The sequence below is a fragment of the Arxiozyma heterogenica genome, assembly GCF_036370985.1.
Source record: "Arxiozyma heterogenica strain weizmannii chromosome Unknown scaffold_5, whole genome shotgun sequence".
Lineage (NCBI taxonomy): Eukaryota > Fungi > Ascomycota > Saccharomycetes > Saccharomycetales > Saccharomycetaceae > Arxiozyma > Arxiozyma heterogenica.
Genome location: NW_027042658.1, coordinates 178,188 through 202,296, shown reverse-complemented (window position 1 = coordinate 202,296; position 24,109 = coordinate 178,188). Strand labels below are relative to the sequence as shown.

Below are 24,109 nucleotides of genomic sequence, written 5' to 3'. Positions count from 1 at the left end.
TGTAAAGGTTACCTCTTAAATTGGAAATTAATAAGACGGATAGAAAGGAAAATGTTAAGTTACTATAATCACATTAATGGGAATATTAAAAAAGCAAGAAATAATCCGCAGAGTCCGACAAATATAACTTTGTTAGGTTCTGAAATAAGACAAATATTACAAAGAACACCATATGAAGTAACGAAAAAATTCAGCAATAATATTTATAACAATAATAGTGATAATAGTGATAATATATATTCAAAATTGGTGAGAACTAAGTACGATTACCATCATCATTCTTCCTGTTATGATCAATTTAACATACAGATTAAATGGATTACTTTTCGTAATGAAATGATAGATGAATTGTTGAAGTTAAATGGCGTTTTGTATCTTGAAGGAAACACAAATATATGCGAATTCAGAAAAAACACAGTAAATATTGATGATATTCAAAATATAAATTCACCGAATTCGTTATTTTACAACCCTTTAAGGTCCTTACATTCACCCGGGATAACAAGTAATACTAGTGGTTTGAATATATCATATAATAATAAAAAAGTAGGTTCTCTAAAAAAAAATAAGTTTAGAAATAATATTAGGAATATAATAAAGACCTTGAGAATAAAAGTCAAACATGCATTTACATTGAAATCAAAAAACCCATATGAAAATTATATTGATGCTAAAAATGGTACAACTCCTAGTACAATAACAACGCCCAATATAAATTTATTACCCACCGAACAATCATCACCTATTAGATTCTGTGTATCATCTCTAGGTGAAAATTTATATAACGAAACTATGTATGGTGGAAGCGAAGATGACACCATTGAGTCCTTTGGGTATCCAATTCATCATACTAGTTTGGTTGATAATAGTTCTCATAGTGTGTCCCTGTATCATACGAATATGCTCAATTATTTTTAAACATACATATATACGTATATGTATATATATATATAAGTATGTGTGTATATGTATGTACTATTTTATTTTATACATTTTATATTTTTTGTTCGAGCAAGCTCTTCTATTATTGTCAAAGAATGGAAGGCACACAATCAAAATTAACTGGCTTTGTCTTTACTATTGTTCTGTCAATTATTTTTACGAAATCTCAACAAAATGTTTTGTTTTCTATTGTTTTCTTGTTTTTTTCTATAGTCTCTTCCTTTTTTTCTTTTTGGCGGAGGTACAATTGTTTAGTCAATTAATATTACTTTAATATTGAGATCCTTGTACCGCTTTGTGAATTTTCTTTTTTTTTTTCAATTTTCTTTCGGCTTTGGGCCTTCGTTGGATTTTATTTTCTGTTTTTTTTTTTTTTTTATTTAGATCTTCCTATGTGAGAGATAGTTAATATTAAGCCAAAAATAATCAGTACTAGTTAATAACAATACTAATCTTGGCAGTAATGGGGATTCGGTGGGTTTCTCTATAAGAGAAATCAACCTATTACCTAAATATTGTTGTATTTAGTTATCTTAAATAATAATGCATAATGAATAAGAAAAATAATATATATATATATATATATACTATTTCAAATAGTTGACATGTGATAATATGTGACGTAGTGTCGTTTTTATAGACTATACACACACACATATATATATATATATATATATATACTATCTTAAATGTAACCATTTCCTTCCATATCCTTGTATAATTCGCCTTATCAGCAACAATTTTAGCAAGAGAAGCATCTACCTCTTTAACATAATAGTCTCCAGGTGACTGTATTAAATAAATACATAAAATGAGTTTATCCCTCTTATATTCAATAATTACAATAAAACAAGATTATACTGAAAATAAGCAAATTGGAAAACCTCTTTCTACTAAGGATAAAGCTAAAGATATTAATTCGATACAACTTTTTTATTTGCATGAGTTACCTGAATGGCAAAAAAATAATAATAATCCATATATTACTTATGGCTATTTAAAGGAAACAAATTCTTACAGGGGGTGTTTTAAAGCATTGACAATATGGAATAATCAATCATTTAATATAGTTTTTAGTGTTGCTACCTCTATTCTTTTTTTCCTACTTTTAGTGCTATTTGCAGATATCTATTTAGTACCTAACTATCCATCTACTACGATGACAGACTATATTGTGATAAATTTGTATTTAGCCACAGCATTTCAATCATCATTTTTTAATGCAACTGCAAGTTGTTTTAGAATCCACTCATTGGTACAATCAAGATTATGGAGTAAAATCTCAAATTTAGGATTGATTTATCATTTGACTACATGTACTATTTCAATTCTATACTATTGTTATTACGATAATGTATTTTATTTTAAATTATTGACAATTTTCACGTTTATGTCTGCTATTGTTATGACTTTGATAATATTAACCGATTTTTTTGATCGGCCTAAATACCTCGATCATAAAGGGTTGTTATTTGTTACATTTGGTGCATTTTTAACCCTGGTACCGCTATCTTTAGGTGTGATGAAGTTTGGCAAAGATAAAGTTGTTAAAAGAATAGATCTTAATATTTTATCGATTGAAATTGGATTATATCTTCTCTCTGCATTATTCTACATTATGAAGTTGCCTGAGAGATTTATTGTTATATCACATAGATATCAACTGACATCACAAAATTTCTTTTATATATGTTTCTTTTTGGCTACGTTGTGCCATTTGAATCTATTGATTAATTCCTTTGTCTTGATGAGATCTGGAGATCATAAACCCACTTTTGTTAGTTTTACATAAACGATTATGTAGATTCTTATAGAAAACTTGTGAGTGTTTTATGAAATAAAATAAACTTTGCATTCATCCCATTCACTTACATATGTTTTCACATATATATGTATATATATATGTATGTGTGTATGTATGTATATATGTATATTATTTTAAGGGTTTTTATTTTTTATGCTTTGGGATCTTTTTTCAATGTTTTATTTTCTCGAAGTATTCACATTTTTTAGTGCAAGATCAACGTTTTTTCTTAAGAAAGGATGACGAATTTAATGATTTCATCACGTGAGATATTAGAGTTAGAATTAGGAAAGTATATAATTAAAAAATAAAGTATAATATTGGCAATAGCAAGTGATATTTTCACTTATTATTATTATTATTCCAGAAGCATTGACTGCACATAAAAAATTCAAAAAATATAATGGAGAAAAGAGATATTCATATTTCAAAATCACTTTCGTACTTACTTCGTCATGGTGCAATAAAAGAAAATTTACCTATTGATTCAAATGGTTATGTTCAACTATCATTATTACTAGCACATAATAGGTTGAAAACACATAAATGTACACATGAAGACATCATTAGGGTAATAGAAAATAATGATAAAAAACGGTTTGATCATAGGATTATTGATGGAATAGAATATATCGCCGCTACTCAAGGGCATTCAATGCAAAATATCCAACCTGATGAAAATATTTTAATCAAGATTTCACAAAATACAAAATTATTACACCCTTTGATCCATGGGACTAATATGAAAGGATTAGAAATGATCTTACAGAGTGGATATATATCTAAGATGAAAAGAAATCATATTCACTTATCTCCTGGTATCGTGGATGAAGATTCCAATGTTATCAGTGGAATGCGAAAAAACTCTCCTGTACTTATATATATAAATCCAGATAGATTGGTTGAAAGAGGTAACCTGTTTAAATCCTTAAATGAAGTATTTCTTACACCAGACGACATTCCCTTGTCTCTGTTTGATAAGGTAGTCTTTAGAAGCAATAAACTAGTCAGTGAGGAAATATTACAAATATTAGACGTTGATAATATAGAATATATATTTAGAAAAAATTAAGTAACGTACTTGTAATTTGATTGTTTTTTTAAAGAAAAAAACATATTTATATGTTGAATGGTGGTACAAAATGTGCTTTAAGAATATACATATGCGCACGCATATATGTATTTCTATTTATTCTTGAATTATTAATTTTTTTTTTTCGATTATCAAACATCAATCTTCAATAATTTCTTGTGTAGGTTCTAACTTAACATCATGAAGATCAGTGGCCTCTGCAATTTGTTGTTTTCTCTTCTTAGCCAATTGCTTAGATGCTTTAATATTAAATCCATCCTTCAAAATGGTCTGAACTTCTTCTAATTCAAGACCAGAAAGTTCAGGATAACAGAAATAACAAAATACAAAAGATAGAGCAGAAAGACCTGCGAAAAATGAGAATGTACCAGTTGGAGTAATGTTTTGTAACATAGTTAAGAAAGTTGACGCAATGACTAAAGAACCAGCCCAATTTGTTGCTGTAGCATAAGAAGTACCCATACCTCTGACGCTGGTAGGGAATAATTCCGATTGTTGCCATGGAACAGTACCAATACCTAAGGCATAGAATGCAGCAAATAGAATAATAAATACAATAATTACAATCCCCCATGCAGAAAACCCTTCATGAATAACTGTGGCATCATTTCCCTCAAATTTAATACCCATAAAATGGAATGCAATAGCACATACAACTAAGGAAGCTGTCATACCAGGTAAACCAATCAATAAGATGTACCTACGACCAATCTTATCAATGACAAAGAATGCTACCAATGTAAAAATAAAGTTAGTACCAGAGACAATAATAGAAACTGCAGTAGAATTTTTGAAACCAACAGTTTCAAAAATGGTACCAGAGAAGTACATCAAAGAATTCCAACCAGTAAATTGTTGGATTGCTTGTAGTCCACATGCAATAATTAAAGCTCTGAAATTTGATGGGACTGCATGTAATTCTTTGATTGTGTTCCAAATTCTTACGGCACGATTCTTACCTGGAATAGCTTTGTTCAACGCAGCTAACTCGTGAACTTTTTGTTCGATAATTTCTTCAGATGCGTTTCTATAACTTTTTCTTAGCACATTCTTGGCTTTTTCATATTCGCCTTTCATGACATAGTATCTTGGAGTATCTGGTAAAAAGAAAAACAGAGAAAATTGCAAAACAGTAGGGATTAAAGACAAACCAACCAGTATTCTCCAACCCTCCTTAACATGGATTAAGCCTGCACCACAACCATAGGCAATCAATTGACCACCAGTTAACCATAAAGAATTGATGACAGTCAGTCTACCACGAATCATCTTGGGAGCAATTTCACTAATGAATAAAGGTGCAATAAGAGATCCAATACCGACACCGAACCCCATGACTAATCTACCTGCTGCCATTTGCCAAAATCTGTTTGCTGTAATCTGTAATATTGCACCAATAAGAAACAAAATGTTGGAAAACATAATACATGATTTTCTACCAAAAATATCAGCAGCGGTACCAGCAAAAATAGATGTAATCAATGCACCTAATGATGTTGCAGCCGTGATAATTTCTTTTTCACCATATGACAAGATTTTATTGCTTAAGTCTTTGTTAATAGAAACCAAAGCACTTGAAATATAACCAGTATCATAACCAAACATGAAACCAGATATAGAAGCAACAAAAGTTAGTATAATAATGAATGGCGAAATACCTTGATTAAAAGTAATGATCACAGAGATATCGTCTTCATCATTAACTGGTTTAATTAGGATTTTATTATCTAGATTTTTGTTCTTTTCATTAATGACAGAGGAAGTAGTTTTATTATTACTATTTTTGTGGGTAGAGGTATTTTTAATTGTATTAAAAGTGGAGGACATATTTGTGTTATTTGAGGAAAACGATCCTCTTTTAGCTATAGGTTTACGTTTTTTATTGTTTAAAGTTGTAGAGTTAATTTCTATTTCATCATCTGTTGAATTATTTCTATTTATTGGATTATCTGTACGGTTTGATATTATAGAAAGCTCATCGTCATCTTGAAACTCTGGTATAATAGGATCATTATTAACCAGAGTATTGATATTATCACCGTTGTTTGTATCCGGTAGGTTATCGGAGGTGTCACTTGTATACATTTAGTCTTTATATAAAGATAGATATATAACCAGAGGAAATGTTATTTTTTTTTATTACTTAAAACAATACTGTTGTATTTTATTTGTTGCTTTAATTGTTATAGACCGTCTTTTTCTATCCTTTTTTTTATTTCAATTTTTTTTTGCTTTTGCCATTAAAGGGTTTTATTCTTGAAGATCATATAAGCTTGTGATTAAGGATGTTGCATAGATATATATCTATATATATATATATATATCCTATACTTATGTGTGTGTGTATTAATTGCAAATGAAGTTAGTCAACAATTAGAATGTGAAATTTTTATACACTATTCTTTTTGATCCACTTGATTTTTCGAACTAATTAAGTTAGAATGTGAATTTTTTTAGGCTTCACAAAAAAAAAAAAAAAAAAAAACAAATGATAAGAAATGAGAACAATCCTTGTAACGAAATATCACTTGCTTATCCGATTTTGTCTTCGTTTTCAGTTGTTTAGTCTTTGATGATAAACAAATGTATACGCCCATACATTCACCTTCTCTCATTATGTGACGATTTTTCGTAAGATAGAATGCGCGCAAGGGAGGAATTCCATTCTATGCTTCAAGCCTTCACATGTTTATTTGGTCATTACTCACGACATGAGGAAATTATCTTTTATGCTTTGTTTTGTATCTCTTAAAAATAAAAGAAAAAAAAAGGAATTATTAAAGTGGAGGTAGCAAAAAAATAAAATAAAATAAAAAGTGAGAAGCAACATTCGTAGTTGTTCGGGTTTAATTCATTCACTTCCGAACCGAAGGTAGTAACTATACTAAAAAGCTGACTGACTAGAGACTGTCATCATCCCTTGGAATTGTTCGCAAGCTCATCAAATTCAACAGCCTTTTTTCCTCTTTGTCGTAGAGGGAATTATCTTTCTTTTTTTCCCGATCAAGAAAAGTTGTTTTATTTTGGACGCAATATATTTATGGTATTTGTTTTAAGGATCCTTCTTTAGGGCTCATTTACATTATACATGAGTGTATAGAAATATAAAACGATGAATAGTATCTGTATTTTGTTAACAACTGGTGATCAATGAGTATTGAATTTAAAGTAAAATCAAAAAGGAAAAATGTTCTACTGGGCATTTCTTAAAAAAAGAAAATGAGTTATAATTATTAAAGGAAACTACAATCTCCATAAAGAAATAATAATAACAATAAGATAAAGAAAAAAGCATGTGAAAAAAGTTTAGTTGGAAAATGTTTTCATAAGTTATTTCTTCTTCAGTATTGAAAATGCCTGGACATCTTAGCATTAAGTTGATAATTTTTATTTTTTTTTTTCTTTTTTCAAATAATATCATTACACCAATGAGCTTTTTATAAATTGTAGACACAGCTACATTAAGGTATATATGGTTTGTTACAGTTTCTACTGCATCATATTTATCTTCCCCACTTAAGTTCAATAGTGTATAAGTACTTCACATAGACTCAAGTAACCCTGTGTTTATGATAGATTGCCTGTTAATATAGTTGTACCCAAATAGCTTATGGTTTAATGGTGTAAAGAAAGTGATTAATGAAGAGCTGCATATTAATATTGTAATCACTTCAGCTTGTTTTGTTAAAAACAGAATGTACCTAAATAAGTAATGTACTTTCAATGATTTCTGTTTATCCTCATTACACTTAATAATTATGAATTTCTTTTGTAAAGTTAAAATGATATCAAAATAAAAAAGAAAATAAGGACTATAATTTTATGAAGAGAAGTTTTTAATTCTTGAATACGGGATTTTCTACCCGGGGTGGTATATATTAATTGTGTGTGTAATACTTATTATCGATGAAGTTATTGTAAAAAATTATTCTATAAAATATGGTACTCTTTGAAAGAGGAATACGGATGGATGACTTTATTTTTCTGTGTCTTATATAGAAACCATGATAAGCTTCTTTTTTAGAAAGTATAATTAACATTAGTAAATTAAAGATTATACAGATCTGTCATGTTTTCATTTTTACATTGGTCAAGTATTTTATTAGATAATATTGACTCGTAGAAAGTATTAAAAATATGTATTAATAAGTTATAAACCTTAAAAAATCTATGACTAATTAATTTTTATATAAGATACATAAAGAAACGTAATATGAAGTTATGATAAAGTCTAAACAGCTACAATAGTAACATAACTTTTTTTTAAAAAAAATAGGATTATATGACACTAGAAATTTACACAGGTTATCAGCAATATTGATCATTACCTCTGTCATATGAAATTTTCTTCTAAAAGCTTATCTTTTTCATTTCTCTGTCGTGTTACATATATATTTTTCTTGGGTTCTTTTATAATACGTCTTCTGAACATATTTTCATCTTGGCGGTTAAATATACTTTAAAAAAATAAAAGTTAATGGAATATTGAATTTCATTTTTAAACAACAAACTATTAATATAATATTTTCCTAAGATATTCAAGTTCTTTCTTTATTTTACATAACGAAAACAATCAATTTAAGCATGAGTACAAGAATTCCGCTCTTCTCAAATAAATTGTCTATGCAGAATGGTTATTCAAAGGAAACCACGCAAAATATGATTTCAGTTATAATGGAATATGACAGACTTACTTTTCAGGCACCACCTGGCAAGCTATTTCAACTATTCGAAGATCATTTGGGAAATTTAAAAGATTTAAATTATACTTGCACCTATAATAGTTTTTACGTATATTTAAATTGGGATTATAACCTTGAAATCTGTCAATTGCAAGATTCAACTTTATTTGAGACTAAATCGTTTTTAAATGAGTCCTCTAGTTTATCAAATATTAAAAAAGAAGAACATCCTCCTTTTTTAATGAAACATCCGAAACAACCTGCACTTTTAAGTTTGTTTAAATACGATAAATGTCTAAAAGAAAAATTGGTTCCTTTAGAGAAATTTTTTAAATTATTTAATAATTGTTCTTATTTAACATCATTTCTGAGATTTAAAAGCATAATTCAAACAATCAGTTTTACTCTTTGGAGAAATATAATTCAGCAATGGCAGTGCTGGTTTAATAAACAAAGTAATTTAGAAATAAAGTTGAAAAAGAATACATTTCAATCGTTAATTGACATTTTTAAAAAATCTTTTTTTCAAAATTATTTTATAATTAGAGATTCAAAAGAGTCTTCGTTAGATGATTTTTGTTCCTCAATCGAAAATAATATGTACAATAAAAATAAGCGCAAAACAAAAAATAAAATATTGTCAATGAACCAAATATTTCCATATTTCAACATATTAGGGATATGGATCGATATGGGGAATGGAATAATAATTATTGCAAATTCAGTTTTTAAGAAAGATGCAATGGCCTATGGTGAGCCTACAACGCTTGTAGCAGGCTATTGTATAAATACAATCAGACCTGAACTTTTAACTAAAAAAATCATTTTATTTTTAAATATTTCACTAATTGAGTTTTTCAAAACGCAGGTGAATTAATTTTTATCGTAAAATAAAAATAAGGAAAAACATTACAATCAGATAAATTTTTTATAAGGGGAATGCTTTAAATATACAATTTTATATATACATGTTATTTAATAGACTTGCTTGGCGTTTAGATAAAATTTTTGACAAATAAAAATTAAAAAGACATATAATTGGGTGTTCAATAATTTGTCAATGAGTTTACTATGTTTTAACAAACTTTCACCTGAAATATTGAGGGAAATTATGTGATGTAAGATTATTATATCCTATTTCTCCTTTTAAATGATTTGAATGATTAGAATTGCAATGTTGAAATGGGAGATCAGTTTAATATTCTTTTTAACCAAGAAGGAAAGAAAAAATAGCGACGAAAAATTGTTTAAAAATTAAAATACTTGGTATATTTGTAAAAAGAGAAAATTCTTAGCTTCTTATTCAATCACCTTTTATAACCTCTAAATAAATGTTTTTTTTTTTTTCAAAATTCGCTACGATACTATACAAATAATTACATATTAATCGTTAAGATCATTTTATCAAATATGGGAACAATGTAATGCTTACACTCATTTATTGTTGGACTGTATTTTTTTTTTTGCTCTTTACTCACTCACTAAATATTTAATCTCACTTATCATTCATGAAACAAGAAAATAAACCACTTAAAGCATAACCATTATTTCTTTATCTTGTTGATACTAGTTATTCTATCTGAGCTAAATATATAATGTTCACGTAAAGGAATGACTCTAAGATTTTTTGACAAACCCTAACTTTATATGGCTATAGTCACTAGGAAAACACAGAATAATTATTTCTTGCCCGATCCTTTTCTATCTCGGTGTAACATACATCAGATCCTTTTTTTAAAAAAAAAAAACAAAACTTTTTTATTGTTTATTTCCTGAATATTTCCAAAAACTGTCATTTTTCCAACTTCACCTCTTTGTTCATTCTATTGTTTATATTACTATTATTTCCCTTTGTATTATTCAAGAAGAAATTTATAAATTTTGCAAAAATTCACTATTGTACTTTTAAAAAAATAATAGATACATAAATAAGCGATGAACAATTAAAAAATTAAAACAATATGGAATAAATAGAAAAAACAAACAAACAAACAAACAAAATAAATAACCTACAAAGGAAACAAATAAACAAAAATAAAAAGAAAGGAAAGAGAAAAAGTTTGTCTGGTTGCTGCAACAACACAGCTTTTCGATTGAGTGCTAAATTATTTTAGAGTTAAAAAAAGAAAACTACAATTTAATTACTATTTCCAACATGGCTAAATAATTATAGAACTTTAGAACTATCCGAAGTTGGCTGTAAGTTCTATATCTTCTTCTTTTTTGTAATACTTCCTTGCTTTCCCTCTTTCTTCTGGTTTCACTTATCCTGACCTTTTCTAAGGGGAGGAACGATTAAGTCGAGAACATCTCTTAAGATAACCTACCTAGCTATTCTCATTAAGGTAAAATTTTGCATTTTTATTTACTTTTGAATAGAATTAGACAGACTAATATAATTTATTATCTGAAGATCTATGTTCGAAGAGTCTATTTTTGTTTTGCTTTGAAATCAATTATAATAGCTTATCTGATTCGTTAATTCTAATTGATTATCTCGAAGTTATAACTGTAATAAATACCGTCATTGTTAATTTTCTACTTTATGTTTTTATACACATATACATATTTATACACATATATTTATTAATATGCATTTAATGACATTATTTTTATTTCATCTGATCTGCCTGTGTTCTTTAGTTGTGGCTGACTATAAATATATTGGTTGTTACAATCAAGATGTCATTCAAGCTTTAGGACTAACGTCAAAAGGTTGGTATATGTACCAATCGGTAAGTTATTGTCAACAACAATGTGATAATTCTAATATCGTAGCTCTACTAAATGGTGGAGATTGTTATTGTGGTAACTCAGTGGAGCAAATCAATTCAATATTATCTACTTCCTCTAATGCAGAGTGTGATATTTCATGTAATGGATGGCCCTACCAGAATTGTGGTGGGGTATCAGCTATTGATCTCTATATCAATACTGCTGTGAATATAGAAACAAATAGTGTTACTGCCACCAAAAGAACCTCCACGTTATCCTCAACTTCATCAAGTAGTATTATCACACCTACTACTTCTTCTACTTCTACTTCCACATCTTCTACATTTTCCTCATCAACAACCCTTATAATATCTACTATTAATAGCCAAACTAAAAAATCCACGACAAGCCCATCAACTAGCCTTATAGCTTCTAGTTCAGTAAGCATCTTTTCACCATCAATAACTTCAAATAATAATAAAATACAGTCAACCACACAGAGTTTGGAAAATTCATTATCAACTAGTACATCTAAATTTACTTCCACGCTAACACCAAGTACAACACAAACAACATCCTCCGCACAAGTATCAACACCAGTACTCACAGTTACTAAAACTCTAAGTAATAGTAATATAATAACCACACAAAAAATTTCATACATAACATCTATCCAATACTCGACAGATATAATCACTCAATCTGTCATTTCTCAAATGGGGAACGTTCAAACAACAATTTATGTGACAGCTACTTCTATCCAACAAATTACTACATCTACTAGCACATTAGGATTATCTTCTATTAATAAGGGAACTACCCCTTCTCATCATAAGCTAAGTGGTGGATCAATTGCAGGTATTGTAGTTGGTGTAGTGTGTGGTGTATTACTTTTAGTTGGTGTATTATTCTTCTTTTTCTGGAGAAGAAGAAAACCAGTTTCTGATGAATACACAGAATATAAAGAAACTATTCAACACCAACCATACTCATTTGGTGAGACTGAACAGAACGCTACCGTAATACCTGTAATTCCAAATGATCTAAGTTGGATGAGCCCTAAGAATAAACATAATTCTGATTCATTTAGTGACTCTTCACAAACTGAATTTATTACTTCCCCAACATCTCCACATTTAGCCAACACTGTAACTAACACAACTTATAACTTTGAACAACCACATTACTATGATAGAGATATATTTAGTGCCTCTTCACTTCATAATGTAAATGAGGGAATGTTACATATTGTCAATCCTGACACAGTGAGTCAATATAATGATTTAAATAAAAATCAAACGAATATTTCAACACTTGATCCTGATTCCACTAATACATCAAATGAACTTGACAATTTTGAAGAAAAATCTTAATGAGACAAATAAAATACATTTTTACACATTTAAACCATTAACGACATTGTTCTTTTTATGATACGCTATCTGCAATTATGTCATGAAATAATTGCCTTCTTTTAATTACTAATATATAGAAAACATATATTCCATTTTTTAATCTTTAGTAAGAATACTACTTTATATTCTTCAGGCATTAGGCAGTCAGGTATTAAACAGATCAATCACTCATTTATGTTTATTTTTTTTTTGTAAATGTTCAATATTTTGCATTTCATTAATATGAACAAAAGTGGGAAAAAAATATTAAGTTAAGTAATAATCTTCAAGTATCTTTTTTTAAGTTTGATAACAGACTTTTCAACTACTCAGCAAGCATGGGCACATATGTTTAACATAGTTTAAGAGTTTTTCAAAGTTTTACCATAGATATAGATCTTTACTGTATGGTATATATATTTTTTACTTTATGTTGTTTTGACACATTTGTTGATATCTTTGCTGTACAATCTATCGATATTTCCTTAATCTACAGTGGAATGATAAGTAATTTTAAATTACCATATACCATTTTCAATGTTGTCGATTTTTTAGAAGTAATAACTTTTCAACCTAAAGAAAGGATCCTGTTGATGTTTAGATCAGGAACTTCCACCCTAATTTATGATAATTTTTTAATAAATAAATTCAAAAAAAACATTATGCATGAATGTACTGAAGTGAATAGCACAAAACTATATACTATTAGATTAACTCATAGTTAATAAAAGAGTACAATAGTCTGTTAAAAAAGATTAAATTTAACCTGCTCTACCATATCATTTGCTCGAGAATCATCTGCAGAAGTAAAGATGGGTGTTATTACGTTTATCTTTGAACAATTTAGTAATTTGGTTATTTATCAATGAATGACCTTGATTTATTTGGAAAGATAAATTTTAAACACTAGGCTGGGTACAGATTAAGTTTATAAATTTGAAAAATGTATGACTAACATTTGGGGCATTTTTGGAATGTGCCGGAAATACCCAATGAAAACAAGTAGATACGGTGATAAAACTGATGATGTAATATTCAATATTAATGAAACAGATAAATTATTCATTTTTGTGAATTAGATTAGATGCTGATACTAATTTGGAAGATCTTTTAAAATTTGTGAGGGATGCTGGGATGCCTTACTATAAGTTTAGGTGATGAGTTATTTCTTTAATTAGAAATATGTATAATGTAGAATCTATAATCCACAATTAGTAATATATTTGATGAAATATATACACCTATGAAAAATAAAACGGCAATAATTATGAACTTTTTATTAAGAGTAAAGAGTATAGTAATGAATAAGGCTATCTATTTATTTCCAATGTGATGGAAGAAATTGTAAGATATCATTCTTGTACAATTTTAATGGCGTTTTTTTAATGTGTTTATTCTCTAAAGGGAAGGTTAAGGAATATTGCTCTTACATATATAAAATATATGATTATTTATAATATATGGCCCTGAGTATCAAAGAGGTACATATAAATACTTTTCATTTAGAGACAGTTCATGATATTGGATTTTCAAAATAGGCAGTTATTTTTGTTGTATTCCATACGTTTATTTGCGTCCTCTGTTGGCATGTCTATATTTGTTTCTAGTTCTCTATTAATGTTTCAATTTCAGCAGAATAATTGACGTTTAGCTTACAAGCATTATAACTAAAAATCTTTTCAAGAATTCGTTAAAAACCACTATGAAGTAATTCAAAGAAATAAAAAACAGGGAACATTTCGTATATTCTTCACAAAATAAAAAAATAATAATCAAAATAACTAACTTAGCATATCGTTACATTGAAAATTGGTATCAAAATATATTTATATATATCTGTACATATCAAAATAAAAGAATAGATTAAAAATAAGAACCCAAACACATGACATGCATCGATAGCGTTTACAATAGACTGTAAATGACTCTTATCAAAGCCATGGTACCTAATACATTTTTGGCGTTCAACATGTTACCAGCTCCATGTGCTTCGGAGATGGATTTAGTTGAAGATGAAGCAGAAGATATGGAGTTGGTCTTACCGGTCGCAGTGGCGCTCATTGAGCCTAATAATGTAGTGTTGTGATAACCACCAGTTAAAGCCATAGTAACTGTACTTTTGCTTGAGCTAGTAGTTAAGTCTGAAGAATTACCAGGCTCATGTGCTTCGGAGATAGATTTAGTTGAAGATGAAGCAGAAGATATGGAGTTGGTCTTACCGGTCGCAGTGGCGCTCATTGAGCCTAATAATGTAGTGTTGTGATAACCACCAGTTAAAGCCATAGTAACTGTACTGTTGCTTGAGCTAGTAGTTAAGTCTGAAGAATTACCAGGCTCATGTGCTTCGGAGATAGATTTAGTTGAAGATGAAGCAGAAGATATGGAGTTGGTCTTACCGGTCGCAGTGGCGCTCATTGAGCCTAATAACGTAGTGTTGTGATAACCACCAGTTAAAGTCATAGTAGCTGTACTGTTGCTTGAGCTAGTAGTTAAATTTGAAGAAATGGAAGTGGATTTATCATTCCAACAGTATGTGGAAAAACATTTTGCACATTCATCTGGTAAAGTAATATTTAGACTTTCTTGTTTACGTCTCATAATGGCACAACTAACACATCCTACGAAATCAGGATCTTTGGTTAAATTACCCATTGTCATGGCTTCAAACCCATTTTGAATCATAGCAATACGTTCTTCAAGATCATAACTTAATTTGAAAGTACTTGTATTTGAGGCGTACGAATATTCAGTGTTTGGAATGTAGACAATCAATGGTGGGACATAGGCTAATTCAGTTAAGTTTGAGGCATCACAACCAAAAAAAGTAGGTCTTTTGTTCAAGCCTTCTTTGACAAAAACTTCTGTTGTTGGAACATATGGGAAAGCAAAGTGTCTACCTTGGGAAGTGAATTGACGTTGATAAGTTTGAACTAAAGAATTACCATTTGGCCATTGTTCATCTGTATCATCACTATTGTCAAAGGCAAAAATGACATCTAGATCACGTTTCTTTTGCAATAATGGTTCAAATGGGATAACTTCACCATCTTCACCACCATCTACTAAATATAAAGTATCAGATTTAGATAAAGCAATAGAATAGTCAGCATCCATGGTACTGATGCCCTTAAATGGGTTTGGAGCATAAATACCAATATCGGTGTCATCGCCGGTAGCATTAGGTAAAAATTTTGCTGCAAAAGCTGAAATAATAGCAGTAAAGGAAGATCCAGACACCAAATTGAAAATATCAGCAGAGGTACCAGTGATGAACCCAACATTGTCAAATCCAGCAATACATTGATCACTTTCAATTGGTAAACCATTGTCTACTTTAGAACCTAAATATTGAACATCTGTAAAAGCGTTCAAGGTTGGATCCCAAGAGCCCATTTCAAATGGATTAAATTCAAAGACGGTAGAGTTGGTACTCGAGATGGTGGAACCTGGATACTTTCCATCGGCAACACTGATGGGGAATGGCATCCCAGCATTCTTGAAGACATCAAAGTCCCTAATACTAGACCATGTTAAAGCAGAACCAGCTTCTGGCAAGTTAGGGAAGAAATAACGGGAAAGAGCACGACCCCAAACATCAACCAAAGAGACTTTAAATCCGGCAGCCACTTTTAAGTCAATTTCTTGTCTAATTGCTTCAAAAATTTGAGCTGTTAATGTTTGATTGACACCACCTGGCGACAATACACTATTTTCAAGGTCCCATATGGAGGAAGTGTTGGTGGCACTTAAATTATTTAAGATATCTTGAACAGAAGTCCAGTTGTTCCAAGCTAGTGTAGTAGTTAACCAATTACCACCAGAAAGACCTGCAAAATAAGTGGCACCCTGTAGAAGACCACCCAAACCATGTTCATCGGCACCGTAAGTTCTGTCATCCATGGCAGCAACCATACCTGCAGCCGATAACATAGCACGGTAACCACCACCGGAAGCAGCAATACCGACCTTTGGAACATTCTTATCGTCACTAAACAGTTTCTCCACTAAATCAGTATTTGAAAAGTTGGTAGTACCACGAGTCAAGAAATCATGTAGGGCACTTTTAGCGATTGGATTTCTCTTTTTCAACCATTCAATTTCATTTTGAGATAAACCGGTTGCACTTCTTATAAGTGTACCACCTGGGCACGAAACATTACCAGGAGCATAGCCATTGGTTGGAGACCACGCATTTACTTGGGTAGTAGTGACATAGGAGAGCACAGAAAGTGCCAATAACACATCATTCAGCTGCATTTTTTATTGATGCTATTATCTAATTTGATTCGTTTATCTGATTCTTCAGCGCTTGTACTTTGCGTAGATTCAAGCTAGAAGAAGATGATTAGGTATATACGTAAAAATGTCTGATGAGTTTCACGATTGTACTATGCTTATGTATTTATATATTACCCATCGACCTAATAATACAATATTTTGTTGCCAAATGTCGCTGGGGCCATTCATCTTAGCATTAAGAAACCAAATCGGCCCAACTTTCTGAAATCCTAAAATGTTTCTTTTTTTTTTGTTTCTTTGTTATTTTTTATTGTTGATGATATGCTTTGTTCTGTTTTGTTTATTTACTCGGCTGCTCGTTTCCTGCACTAGAAATGATCTCATAACAACGTTCTTGCCTCTTTGGTGTTGTTTTCGTCAACAAAAAGTTTGTAAACAAAGGAGTTGCAAACCAAAAATAAAAAGACAAAAGAAAATTCAAACATTTTCTTCAAAAAAAAATCCCCGAACAATAAAAAAAATCACAGATTTTTGTCCCGCCTTTTTTTCTCGAGAAATTGAAAAACTTTCCGTTGTCTTTGATTTCATGTTGCTTTGTTCCGTTTTTTTTTACTTTATCTTTTATTTCTCCGATTTGTATTTCTTTCCTTGGCTTTTTTATAGCTATGATAAGGATAAAGTTAAGAATTTAGACCTGGTAATACCGGGTTTAGCTACATGTACATACATACATATATATAGATATATATAAATGTAATTGTATTTATAGATGATTAGTTAATTATTCAGCCACAAATTGTACTAGGTGGCTTCCAAGTGGGAGAGACTTTAAAAATACACACAAAATCATATGCACATATATATGTATACATTTGTCTAGAGTTTGAGAATCTTTTATTAGTTATTTTTTGTGCTTGTGTTGTTTTTATGGAAAAGACATTCTTTCCTGTAAGACCTGTAAAGCCAACTGTCTGCGTCTGTCTTCTGTAGAACTTGTAATTTTCTTGGCACCACGTTTGATTGCAATATCATTACCTTTATCTATTTCTTCCATATCAAATGGAGTGATGATATCTAATCTGATTACCACTAAATCATATATCCAGTTAAAAACAGGTCTTAGGAAAGGTTTGATCACGTCTGGGAAAAAGTAGATTAGTTCAAATGTATCTGATGCATCACCCTTGACGTAACCTTCCTCATCTCCATTATTCATTGGTAATTGTTGGAAAAACCTTAAATAAACCCAACAACACATAAAACTGATCCAAATTGATAAAAGATCAGCAAAATGGTGGAACCAAAACAATTGAGTGATCGTCATAAAACAAGTAATGAAAATTGGTAATAATTTAAACCTGAAATTTTTTTCAAATGGATACTTGAAATCGATTATCGTAGTCTCCGGCAACAATTGTTTATAAATTATTGCAAACCCAATTATTATGCTATAATTCCCATCTAATGGCGTGTCTAAACTAATATTTGGTAAAATCAACGAAAAGAAATTAGTTGCTACTAAATTAATAAAATTGGTAATAGATCCAACAACTAGCACAAATTTAAACATCTCCGCAGCACTGTTCCAATTATTCTCGATAAACGTACCACCTATCAAGAGGTTGATTAGAGTAACAATAAATTTCCATAATTTTGTATCAATTAAATTCGAGGTAACGATAGCGTATGGGTATTTCAAAACTTGGCTAGGGATCAATTGGACCATCGGATTGAACACATTTCCTCCAGGCTCACCATCATACATGGCATGTATTGAAATATATAGGATAATAGAGAAATATACATAGGTTCCAGTTATGTATTTGGTTGCAGTGGGAATATTTTTAAAATCTAAGATAGAATCGGGAATATCGATCCCTAAATATTTTGTATCGATTTTCATTGTTTGTATGATCCTATCAATTCCTTTTTGTTTTTTTTTTCTTTTATTGTATTTTCGATTTTTTGTAAAGGATATCAGTTACTTTAATGACAATGATAAAATGTTTTTATAAATAGCTAATGCTCTAATCTTTACAAGGCGTTGTGCACCAAAAACAAGGATAGTATATTAAAAGTTCTTATTTGTTAAATTAATCTTCTATTTCTTTTTAAAAAAAAATTTTTTTATTCGTTGATTGTTTTTGGCAACATATCATATTGAACGAGAAAGAAAATAAATAAATTAATCTGAATTTATGGAGGAAGAAGATGATGTGATTTACTCTTAGTAATACATGTAAATATATATATGCATATATATTTATATATCTATTGCTGGTTCAAAAAGAACATTTTTTAAATAGAAAGGAAAGAAAAAAATTTAGGAAATGATAATCAGCTAGGTAAATGTTCATTGAATAAATTGTTTATCCATAATTTCTTATTTTTGTTTTTTCGACCTTGCTTTTTTTTTATTAAAGGCTTAGACATGTATTTAGATTTATTTTAAAATAATAATATATAAGAATTGGAATTGTTTCCGACATTTTATTTTCTATGACACAAACTTGATTATTTTTTTTCTTATTTCACACTTTATTACTGTCATGTCAAAGATAAAAAACAAACTTCAGAAAAATTGAAAAATGAAAAGCTAATATACAATGACCATTTAAAAGAAAAAGAAAAGGTGAAATCTGTTACCTTTAAAAATCACATGCAAGAAGGCGATACGAACAAGTTTTATGTAGTTTAAGATATTTTGCTAAATCTAAAGTCTGTTATTTATACTAGCTTCATCAGTACCAAATTAAGAAGTTAATTTACCGCAAAATTTTTAAATATTCTTATTTATATTTTTTTATTAGTATTTAGATATTGTTAATTTGGATTAATGGCGACGATGGAAAGTAGCACATCCAAAAATAAGGGTCATTTATTTTCACATAATATTGCTATAGATACTAATAGTCAGAATGCTTTAAGTGGTGATAGAGGTATTACTAGCGCTATTCCTGCTACAACACCCGACAATACCAATTTAGTGAGTCAAGTGGTATATATGACAGAAGAGACAACAAAGAAAGTCAGAAAGCAACGCAATAAAAAATCAAAGAGATTAACAGACCACCAAGTTCGCATAAATCATGTCACATCTGAAAAAAAAAGACGAGAAATGATTCGTTCGATATACGATGACCTGGTTGGGTTGGTTCCTGGGTTAAAAACTACCGAAAATAGATCAGAATTAATTATTTACTTAAAGACAATGGCATATCTTAAATGGTTATATTTAAAAAACAAAAGGCTTCGAGAACAAATCAAGGCATATGGAAATATTTCGGAACAAGAATTAATCGATAGAAATCTTGTGTGGGAACTAGAAGATGGCCTTGACTTATTGTCATCTCCTTGAGAATGAACGGACATAATTAAAACAAAAGAATTTTTTTGTTTTTGATGAAGATAGAATTGTCACATAAAGTTGTGTTTGGCAATTAATCTGTAATGTGTATTATTTTACAAAAAATATTTATACTGTCATGATATGTATTTTTTTAAAAAAAATATTACATGTATATATGATATTATAGTTAAATATGTTTTTTTTTAATTTTTTTTTTGTTATTGCACTTTCACTATGTGATTAGTCTTGCATCACTTGACTTTCAAGAATTAACTTTTCACAAAATTTACGAATTCATCATTTAAAAAAAAATTGTTCAATATATATCTGAATGTATATGTACTTTTTACAATAATATAAATATATCTTATTTAATGGTTCCATTAACTTTTTCCTTTAATTGCTCAATTTCATCTTGTAGAGCTTTATTTTTCTTCCGATATTTTTCTAATTCCTCTTGTGCTAATTGGAGGGTTTTTACTTCATCAAGAGTAATAGTATTATGGTTATCTGTTTCTTCCTCTTCTATTTCATCAAAAGATTTTTGTGATAGTAAATCTTGACTTAAAGATCTATGTCTTCTCTCTAATCTATGATACTCTGCATCTAATTTACCTCTGGAGTGACTTAAATCTTTGCTTTTAACCAAGAGATCGTCTAGTTGTTTTGATAGCTTACCCACTACTGCTTTGTGACGCGGAGATTCAAGGGACATTTCCTCGTATGAGATTTTTATATCATCTTCTAGCATATGACTTGTGGTTGAGAAGTCACTAAAATAACTTTTCCATCCTTCTAATAATGATTCGATATTATTCGAATATACTTTGATATTTTCAATAAAATCATTCTCATATTGTTCTAATCTATTTTTCAACTCTTCATTTTCTGCACTAACTAATTGATATTTTTTCTCTAATGAGACATATTTATCTCTGAAGTTTTCATCAGACATAAGTTTGTCAATTGTCGAATTTTGTTTTCTGATAATCACATTTAACACGTCTAAATCCAAAAATTTTTCATTCAATAATCCTTTTAAAGTATTAATATAATTACACAACTTTTTATTTTCCTCCACTATGTCACTTTTTTGGTTATTTTTTGCCAAATGTTCCCTCAACGATTCTTTTAATTTCTTATTTTCTTCCTCCAATCCCAATATATGATTACTTGCCTCGTTGGCCTTATCTGTTGTTAGTTGTTTTAGATTTTTTAATTCAAACTGTAAGTCTTCTAATATCTTATAATCTACCTGAATCATTGTTGATTGAGGTGTGGTATTATTTTTGGGAGAAAAATTAGCTAATGATTCTGTATCTCCTTTAATGTGGGGTGAAGATCCATGAGGTGATGTCTGTTTAGGGCTTGTCTTAGTGGTAGTACTACTGAAGTTGGTTAATGTAGAATGTTTCATCATGTTTGTGTTGTTTTGCAACTGATCTACGGAACTGAGGTGGCCTTGTTTATCAGAAATTGGAGTAAATTGCTTATCTAATTCTGATGTTACATTATCAATATTAACAGAATCATTATTAGTAATATTTTTGATAGGGGATTCTTTGACCTGGAATAAGTGCTCACTCTTAATAGGCGTTCGAATAGCTACTTCGATTTCAGGAGTTGCTTCCTCATGTAAATCGGAGTCCTCAAAGGTATGCTCTTCATTATCTTTCGAGCTTGGAGTTACTACCTTTTCTAATAATTCCTTTTGATTTTCATCTTTAAAATAAGAGTTTTCTTCAAAAGTTGGTGTCACGGCCATGTTATTTTCGGGAGTACTATCAAAAGTTTCTTCATCTTCAACTTTGGGTGTTTTTTGATTCTCTGATATTGTATGTGGTGTTAAAATATTATGAGCTGCAAGCTCAGGTAACTTATTAATATCCTTTTGGATGACACTGTTAGTTGTTTTTTGTTCATTGTTAAACTCTTTGTTGGAAGCTTGTGGGGTTGAAGGGTAATTTTCTTTATTAGATAACTTTGCGACATTGTTTCCAGGAATTTTGGCACTTGGAACTCGATCCATAATGCCGGGACATAAATCTTTTAATTTTGATAAGTCTAATGTATATAATATGGTTCCATTGCCCATGTCGGTTTCCGAAGTATGAAGGTCAAATTCTTCAGGTCGAGAATAATCAAACTTATCACCACCCATAATTAATAATTTGTTATTTTTTAGCAGTGTTACTGAATGTCCAGACCTACCTTGTGGAATACCCACAGTTAAGAAGGGTAATTTGTACCATGTAAAAGTATTTAAGTTCAAGAAGTATACTGTGTTCAAATAATTATCTGATTCATCTTTACCACCGGTAATACACATCAAATGGCCATACATAACAGCAGCGTGTTCTTGCATTGGTGGAGGAATATTGCCATCATCATCTCCTGCCCCACATGTGTCGATAATGCACCAATCATTAATATCAGGATCGTACATAAAAACTTTATTTATTAGACCTTGTAAAGTATCTCCACCAAATACCCATAATTTATTGTCATATGATACCATTGTATGATTTGTTAAAGGCGGTGGAATAAAAGTCTTTGGTTTCAAAAACTCCCAGTGAGAATCAGGTCTTCTAAAGGACGATAAATCAAATACAGCTAGATTATTAAAGTACGTGTCGTCAAATTGACCACCAAATAGATACAATTTGGTCTTCATTGGTGTCGGAGCAATAATGGATATTTTGTGGCCATATCTACCCAATGGTCTAGGACCAACTGGGTTTGGAATGGTCCATTTATAGGAATTAATATTGAACAAATATAAGTCATCATCCATCAATCCATCTTTGTTGACCTTATGTGTATCACCTCCAAACACTACAAATGCATTTCCACATAAAGTAGCAGCATGACCAACTCTAGGTGGTGGAGTAGTTTCACTGATATCTACTGTGCTGGATTCGAATCGGGTACCATTCTCTAAAGATTTAATGATCCATACATCACCGTATACGGACTGATCGTGTAGTCCACCAATGACAAATACTCGATCATCATCTGTGCCATAAGCGGAGGCAACATGTCGATAACGAGGAAATGGTGAGTTTTTTAATTTGATTCTGTTCCAAACTATAGGTTCTTGAGTCACTGGGGGAGTATTTAATAAGTTATTTTTAGGTACAGATACTTGAGTTTGCGAATAAGGATTATATAAAGGAGAAGAATGTTGTGACTGTTGAGAATTATCATGGGTAGAAGTATTTGATTCATTGGATCCTTGCACTGTTAGTCTGCTTTGTGACTGTTGTTGTCTTTGTTGTTCTTGTTGTTTCACTTGCATCAATTGAGTAGCTCCTGATACACTTCTTTGACCAAAAGGTTGTGGAGTGGGATATACCCTTGCTTGTGATGAATTATATAGTTGTTGTCTTTGATAGGAAATATTATTTAACGAACGACTTTCATTTAATGGTGTTTTCTGTGGTACAGGTGGTAGAGCTTGATTCGGTTTCGGTAGTGGATTGGAAGAATTATGCAGCTGTTTATTATCATGATTTATATTAAAATGAAGAAATTTAGAGGGACTTATTCCATTTTGGTCTTTCTGTTCATCAGTGTTGGACTTGGAAGACTTGTGCTTATCCTTGGTTAACTTCTTAAAATTAAAACCGGCCATTAAAAATTTCCAACTGTATTTGCCTTTTTATAAATAATTCACTAGATCAACGATCTAGTTTTGAAAAAGAAATATCTAGTGGAACCAGAAGTTTAAACAAATTTTTGCACAGTTCTTTTAAAATATTAGAATGGTTTAGTTATTATTAGCTGTTTAGAAGGATGGCTTTGTTTATATCATTTTTTTTTGAAATTTCAAAAAAAGTCTTTGGATTTTTGCTGAACATAGATAAACGGATAAACAGACAAAAAAATGTG

General features: G+C 30.1%; 11 protein-coding genes across 11 annotated transcripts; 7 read left to right on the top strand and 4 right to left on the bottom strand.

The window, feature by feature from the left end:
* Window positions 1–51: 51 nt before the first annotated feature.
* Window positions 52–918, top strand: PWA37_003947 (uncharacterized protein; the record flags this gene model as incomplete). The annotated part of the gene is made up of 1 exon (XM_064860454.1): window positions 52–918. One exon carries the CDS (start codon window positions 52–54, stop codon window positions 916–918), a length of 867 nt encoding a protein of 288 aa, XP_064717471.1.
* An 835-nt stretch (window positions 919–1,753) lies between these two features.
* Window positions 1,754–2,734, top strand: IZH4 (Izh4p; the record flags this gene model as incomplete). Its single annotated transcript, XM_064860453.1, has 1 exon — window positions 1,754–2,734. One exon carries the CDS (start codon window positions 1,754–1,756, stop codon window positions 2,732–2,734), a length of 981 nt encoding a protein of 326 aa, XP_064717470.1.
* A 415-nt stretch (window positions 2,735–3,149) lies between these two features.
* Window positions 3,150–3,818, top strand: TPT1 (tRNA 2'-phosphotransferase; the record flags this gene model as incomplete). The annotated part of the gene is made up of 1 exon (XM_064860452.1): window positions 3,150–3,818. One exon carries the CDS (start codon window positions 3,150–3,152, stop codon window positions 3,816–3,818), a length of 669 nt encoding a protein of 222 aa, XP_064717469.1.
* Window positions 3,819–3,977: 159 nt separating this feature from the next.
* On the bottom strand, window positions 3,978–5,924 carry ITR2 (myo-inositol transporter ITR2; the record flags this gene model as incomplete). The annotated part of the gene is made up of 1 exon (XM_064860451.1): window positions 3,978–5,924. The coding sequence occupies one exon, from the start codon at window positions 5,922–5,924 to the stop codon at window positions 3,978–3,980; it is 1,947 nt and encodes a 648-aa protein (XP_064717468.1).
* Window positions 5,925–8,423: 2,499 nt separating this feature from the next.
* Window positions 8,424–9,398, top strand: NDJ1 (Ndj1p; the record flags this gene model as incomplete). The annotated part of the gene is made up of 1 exon (XM_064860450.1): window positions 8,424–9,398. The coding sequence occupies one exon, from the start codon at window positions 8,424–8,426 to the stop codon at window positions 9,396–9,398; it is 975 nt and encodes a 324-aa protein (XP_064717467.1).
* A 1,714-nt stretch (window positions 9,399–11,112) lies between these two features.
* WSC3 (Wsc3p) lies at window positions 11,113–12,609 on the top strand (the record flags this gene model as incomplete). Its single annotated transcript, XM_064860449.1, has 1 exon — window positions 11,113–12,609. One exon carries the CDS (start codon window positions 11,113–11,115, stop codon window positions 12,607–12,609), a length of 1,497 nt encoding a protein of 498 aa, XP_064717466.1.
* A 1,926-nt stretch (window positions 12,610–14,535) lies between these two features.
* Window positions 14,536–16,887, bottom strand: PWA37_003941 (uncharacterized protein; the record flags this gene model as incomplete). The annotated part of the gene is made up of 1 exon (XM_064860448.1): window positions 14,536–16,887. The coding sequence occupies one exon, from the start codon at window positions 16,885–16,887 to the stop codon at window positions 14,536–14,538; it is 2,352 nt and encodes a 783-aa protein (XP_064717465.1).
* A 256-nt stretch (window positions 16,888–17,143) lies between these two features.
* On the top strand, window positions 17,144–17,620 carry PWA37_003940 (uncharacterized protein; the record flags this gene model as incomplete). Its single annotated transcript, XM_064860447.1, has 1 exon — window positions 17,144–17,620. One exon carries the CDS (start codon window positions 17,144–17,146, stop codon window positions 17,618–17,620), a length of 477 nt encoding a protein of 158 aa, XP_064717464.1.
* A 174-nt stretch (window positions 17,621–17,794) lies between these two features.
* Window positions 17,795–18,772, bottom strand: PWA37_003939 (uncharacterized protein; the record flags this gene model as incomplete). The annotated part of the gene is made up of 1 exon (XM_064860446.1): window positions 17,795–18,772. The coding sequence occupies one exon, from the start codon at window positions 18,770–18,772 to the stop codon at window positions 17,795–17,797; it is 978 nt and encodes a 325-aa protein (XP_064717463.1).
* Window positions 18,773–19,705: 933 nt separating this feature from the next.
* Window positions 19,706–20,227, top strand: INO4 (Ino4p; the record flags this gene model as incomplete). Its single annotated transcript, XM_064860445.1, has 1 exon — window positions 19,706–20,227. One exon carries the CDS (start codon window positions 19,706–19,708, stop codon window positions 20,225–20,227), a length of 522 nt encoding a protein of 173 aa, XP_064717462.1.
* Window positions 20,228–20,585: 358 nt separating this feature from the next.
* On the bottom strand, window positions 20,586–23,852 carry KEL2 (Kel2p; the record flags this gene model as incomplete). Its single annotated transcript, XM_064860444.1, has 1 exon — window positions 20,586–23,852. The coding sequence occupies one exon, from the start codon at window positions 23,850–23,852 to the stop codon at window positions 20,586–20,588; it is 3,267 nt and encodes a 1,088-aa protein (XP_064717461.1).
* Between the last annotated feature and the right edge of the window lie 257 nt (window positions 23,853–24,109).